The following is a 5,861-nucleotide window of genomic DNA, read 5'->3' as shown; positions in this document are numbered from 1 at the left end:
TTTCCACCCTATGAAGGCTGGAAATAACCTCTCTCTATTTTTATTTATTTATCTTTAAAGCAGGTTACCAATTGTCTCAGCTAAAACCAGAATATCTAAGGCAAAAAAAAATGCAAATCTCTAAAAATATTAATGGAGCAGCTTGAGCAGAGGATCAGAGGCTGTTCTGCAGGTTTGACTGCAAAACGTGCTGGCTATAACGGAGCGAAGGCAGCGCAGGACAGCTGGCAGGGCACTGGCCAAAGACTGCCAAACCTGGGGTACCTTCCCTTGGTGTGACACTGAATTGCATCCCTTTTTGGACCATAAACTGGGGCAAGCACTAGTTCTTATTAGATTTTTATGCCTCACCCAGTGCAAAGGACCTGAGCCTTGATTGGAGCATCCAGGTTGTCCTGTAATGCGTTAAACTAACAGCAGTGCCATTATTCCACTCATCTCAGGTTTTACTCTGCATTTTTCTTCTCAAAAAAACAAGAGTTTATTTAAAACAACAAAAAAAAATCAGGCACAAAGCTTCCATATTCTTCTACTTCAAGCCCACACTCCTTGAATCAAAGAGCAGCTTTCATCACTGCTCCACAGCCCTGTAATGTGAAATCATTTTACACTCTAACCACACCAGTTCTTCAAGTCTTTCATCTCTGGAAAATCCATTCCCATTGCACTCACCAGGAGCTGTGGCTGTGTAAAAGGGCTGGCTTTAGTCTACATCATATTAAGAAGTAAGATTTACTCACGGGCAGGGGACAGAGTTTTCCATTGACTTTGACAAATAAATTAGGAGGGAAGTAATCTTCTTGGGGACAGCTGGTTTCACACAAGCAAAACCTAAGGAGCAAGAGGGAGAAAGCGGGAAGTGAGTGGTGACACTCACAAAAAAACCAGCAGCCAAACTTCCCTGTAAAAATGGAAAAAACATTTTCCAAGCAGAAAACATCAATGGCTAGAAAAGACAGAAGGAGATGAACAGCCCTAGGTGTGTTTCAAACCCTGAGCATGGCAAAAGCAAGATGAGAAAACAAGACAGGAAAATGCCAGCGGCTTAAAACAAGGGCAAACAGGCGCTGGGAAGTGTGCAGGGGCAGGGAGAATTTTCTTCAGCCCAGATGATGATCTAAGCTACACAGAATCATGGTTTCAAATGCAAAGTTTATTTCTCTGGCTTAATATTGATCCAAAAAATTCCACACACTGAACTCTGGGTTCAAGCGGTACAGAGAGCTCACCCAGGTGCTGTTTAGGATGGAGGAGAGCTGCCACTCACTCTGGCCACCCTGATAGAATCCCCACACCAGCAGCGTCGTATCAGACAGTGTAACCCAGGTTTGGGTGTGTTTACGTGCAACATCACCTATAGATTCATGATGTGAGAAACTACATCTCTAAATCACCTCACACAAGTGCCTGAGGCACTAAAAAGCTGTATTTGACCCCAAGTGAGTCTTGCCCCAGGACTGGTTACTGCTTGGACTCTCCCAAAGCTCATCCGCCACCACTCCATATCCTCCCATCATCTTCCTTATTGTAAAGATGTCAGCACCAGCAACCCCGAGCGGGCTCTGGTTTAAATTCTAATCCCATTTAATCAAGAGCTGTGTGCTCTATTTTCTCTCAAAGGAGGGTGCTGTGCCAGAGACGACTCCCTGCACCGAAACCGCAGCCCCAGGTCAGTCCGTGACCTCGGGTGGCTTTTTCTGAGCTGCCAGATCGAGCCCTGGCACGTCAGGACGTCACGCCGATGCAGAGTCACACCACCCATGTTCTCGAGAAATAAACCTGATCTTATTGTTTTTTAACCTCTCTCTACTTGCCAAATACAACAAAGTATAAAATGGAAAGTTAATCTTTTTCTGGCTTGGGAACAGGAGAACACTGCCTCTGCTGAAGCACGTCAGCAGGAGAGAAGAAACGGTCCCGCCGGCGTTTTTAACTCCTGCAGTAAAGTTTGCTGAGTAAACATTGACTTCTGCAGGTGAAGGGATGCTCTCCGGCCACCCCAGGAGACTCCTGAAAGTTTTCTGGTGGCTTTATCTGGTAAATTCTGTTTCATTACCACCATTTAAAAAAAAATCTGCTGAAACCAGTCCTGCAAAAAACACACAGGGTGTTTTTTCTGCGCTGTTTCCAAGCATCCACCTCCTGATGCATCGCAGGGAACAGGACGCCCGTACGCTTTGCTCCACCAGCTCTGTGTTCCAGAGTGGAACAGATGGAAACAGTGGGAAAACAGTGACTGTAAAGCCCCAAATCAGAGAGATTTACCAAATAATAATTAATATCCAATTGCCCTCCTGAAAACCAACAGGCTCTTGAATTAAATCAAAGTCTTCCATTTCAAACAACCACTTTTCTTTGGACTTCCAGGTATCACAACTAAAGCTCTAAACTCCTCATCACTTTTTGTTTTTCCTCTGGACAGTGCAGTTGTGATTCTGTCTCTTTGACAAATTCAAACCCTCAATATAATAAAATTTAACATTTTTTAACCTTGCCAAGGGCTGAACATTTGAGCAACCTGGTCTCTTTGAGCAACCTGGTCTAGTGGAAGGTGTCCCTGCTGCTGGCAGGGGGGTTGGGACTGGATGAGCTTTAAGGTCCCATCCAACCCAAACCATTCTATGATTCTATGAACATTGGGCAAAAGCCTCCTCAGTTCCTGATCAGTGTGGGCAGGCGCTTAAATAACCACCTGCAAGAATCAGAGTAATGTGTAAAGCACCTTCCAGTCTTTTTCTACTCACACTCTCCACATGTCTTCCATTTTAATGAGTAATAGCTGGGTGAATATTAAAAACAATGAATCTGGAAACAGGCAAATAATTCAGATGGAGAAGAGAAAGAAGTGAGTTCTACATAAGTGTCCAAAAAAGATTAAATTTGACTCCACTTAAAATTTCAAAGACTTACATGCGAGGCCATGTCGCCTGCGCCAGGGAAGTGTCACCTAGAGACAACCTGGCCTCACTGAGCTCAGAAAAACCCTTGTGGTTTAGTGTTGCACGAGGCAGTTCAGCAGAATCATAGAATCCCAGACTGGTTTGGATTGGAAGGGACCTTAAAGCTCATCCAGTCCCACCCCCCCTGCCAGCAGCAGGGACCCCTTCCACTAGACCAGGTTGCTCAAAGCCTCATCCAGCCTGGCCGAGAACACTTCCAGGGAGGAGCAGCCACAGCTTCTCTGGCCAACCTGGGACAGTGTCTCACCACCCTCACACCAAAGAATTTCTGCCTCACATCCCATCTCCATCTCCCCTCTGCCACTTTCAAGCCATCACCCCTTGTTCTGTCACTCCCTGCCCTTGGCCAAAGTCCCTCCCCACCCTTCCTGGAGCCCCTTCAGGTACTGGGAGGCCGCTATAAGATCTCCCTGGAGCCTTCTCTTCTCCAGGCTGAACAGCCCCAACTCTCTCAGCCTGTCCTCACAGCAGAGCTGCTCCAGCCCTCGCATCATCCTGGTGGCCTCCTCTGGACTTGTTCTAACTGGTCCATGTCTTTCTTACGTTGGGGGCTCCAGAACTGGACGCAGCACTCCAGGTGGGGTCTCAGGAGAGCGGAGCAGAGGGGCAGAGTGGAGTAGAGGGGCAAGCTCATTCCCATCTAGAAACCCACGTCCAGAACACAGCACCAAACCTTTTAAATCTCCTCTCAGCAAATCAACAAATTTGCAATTTCAAACTAATTTTGCAAAAATGAGAGCGAATGAAGAGCGATGCGCTAGCTCAGGGAACAGGACTTAATGAGTTCATCAAAAAGGCATTATCTTACCTTAATTGCACCTGGATAGTGTAGTCACATTTGGCACCTGGTAAGATATCTCTGCAACAAAAAAAAAAAAGGTCTGAAGCCTGTCAGCAGTGCTTAACAGAGAATTGCCATCACAACCATTAATAGATATAAATAAAATATAAATATATATATAAACAAAATATACCATTTTATTAAGTTATATTGATATCGATATGTGTGAGCTGTATCATGATTAAAACCAGTGCAGCTAAATTGCAAAAACAGGTAACATCTGTCTGAACGTGCCAGAAAAATTCCCAACCAAGGATGTAAAGCAAAAGCTCATCTAACAGGAGAGTGGTGGGAAAAGGAGAAAAAAACAACCTCAAAGATTCTTTGCTACTGCCAAGTTTTAAGAATATAATGCAAATAAATGGCTGTGGGTGTAGGCACAGCTGGAGGGCAGTCCTAAATTTTGGGATGAAATCACAGGTTTTTTTATTCCAACTGCTGTATTTTCTTTCTTCTGTACAAGAATTCTAAACAACCTGTTTAGATGAGATATTAGGAAGAAGTTCTTCACTGTGAGGGTGGTCAGACACTGGAACAGGTTGCCCAAGGAAGTTGTAGATGCCCCCTCCCTGGAAGTGTTTAAGGCCAGGTTGGATGAGGCTTTGAGCAACCTGGTCTAGTGGAAGGTGTCCCTGCTGCTGGCAGGGGGGTTGGGACTGGATGAGCTTTAAGGTCCCTTCCAATCCAAACCATTCTATGATTCTATAAGAATCCCACTCTGCAGGCTTTGAGACAGGTCCTCGATGGCTCACAGCACCACTGACATCAAGGAACTGCCCCTTTCACACCCAACTTGGCATTTTATCCTCCCATACTGCACTGGAGCAAAGAAATATGAATTGTTTCAGATTCAGCTCTTCCTCCTATTCCAACCATCCCTGGTCTAGTGGAAGGTGTCCCTGCTGCTGGCAGGGGGGTTGGAACTGGATGATCTTTAAGGTCCCTTCCAATCCAAACCATTCTATGATCTGCCAGGCTTGCTCACCCTAATTCTCCCCATTTTTCCTCCCAACTCTCTGTTCCACTGGGAAGAACCTGCAGCCATAGCAAGGAAGCCACAGGCATTTGCAAGGCACCCACAGACACCGTTGTTTCGCTTACCGGGAGGTAAGGATCTGTTGAACTTGCTGGGGGGTGAGAGCAAAGGTGAAATGAGCTTCTTCAAACCGTTGACTGCTCGTTGAGGCTGAAAAAAATAGAATTTAAGACAAATTAAATCAGCATTTTTACACCTGCAGGCACCAAGGCTTGTAATAAACACAGGGCAGCGTCCACTAAAAGCAATTTGTTGTCAAAATTAACTGCAGTTCCACGCAGGGACCCTCCACATCCTTGAAGATGGAGCGAAGCACCAGGTTTGTCTTTCAAGACAGTTTCCATCATTTTATTGACAAGGAAAACTGAGGCCTGGAAAATCAGGGAAGTCAGGAGTCTTGCAGAGACAGCAAACGGTGAGGAAACAGGGAAACCCGCCCACTCTGCAACACCCTGGGTCTGCAACAACCTCTTGAGTCCATGAAGAGCTGCATGGTGCTTCCCAGGGATGAGCAGATGGGTTGGGGAGAGGGAAATCAAACACAGAGTTATGCCAGAGGTCAGTCACTGCCCTAGAAATGAGCAGGGATTTGTGATCAGTGGTGCAGAATCCAGCTGGAGGCTTGTAACTAAGCAGGGTTGCCCCGGGGTTGGTACTGGGTCTGGTCTTGTTGAACATCTTCAATGACCTGGACGTAGGGATGGCATCACCCTCAGCAAGTTTGCTGGTGATATGAAGTTGGGAGGAGAGGCTGACACAGCAGAAGGCTGTGCTGCCATCCAGAGAGACCTGGACACACTGGAGAGTTGGGTGGAAAGGAACCTGACGAGGTTCTACAAGAGCAAGTGCAGAGTCCTTCACCTGGGGAGGAATAACCCCAGGCACCAGGACAGGTTGGGGGTGACCTGCTGGAGAGGAGCTCTCCTGTCCTGGTGGACAGCAGGGTGGCCATGAGCCAGCAGTGTGTCCTTGGGGCCAGGAAGGACAATGGTCTCCTGGGGGGCGTTAAACAGAGTGTGGCCAG

At 46.6% G+C, this 5,861-nt stretch overlaps 1 protein-coding gene across 1 annotated transcript in view; it reads right to left on the bottom strand.

Moving 5' to 3' along the window:
* The window catches only part of PIAS3 (protein inhibitor of activated STAT 3), a gene marked incomplete at both ends in the record, with an annotated part of 13,648 nt that extends 8,661 nt beyond the window's left edge, over positions 1-4,987 (bottom strand). The window contains 3 exons of the mRNA XM_010169144.2: positions 741-831; positions 3,769-3,819; positions 4,903-4,987. Coding sequence (XP_010167446.2) covers positions 741-831; positions 3,769-3,819; positions 4,903-4,987 — 227 coding nt within the window. The remainder of the gene's footprint in view (positions 1-740; positions 832-3,768; positions 3,820-4,902) is intronic.
* Between the last annotated feature and the right edge of the window lie 874 nt (positions 4,988-5,861).

The sequence above is a fragment of the Antrostomus carolinensis genome, unplaced genomic scaffold (genome assembly GCF_000700745.2).
Source record: "Antrostomus carolinensis isolate BGI_N321 unplaced genomic scaffold, ASM70074v2 scaffold36835, whole genome shotgun sequence".
Lineage (NCBI taxonomy): Eukaryota > Metazoa > Chordata > Aves > Caprimulgiformes > Caprimulgidae > Antrostomus > Antrostomus carolinensis.
Note: the sequence above shows the minus strand (reverse complement) of the source record. Positions and strands in the feature narration are given on the sequence as shown.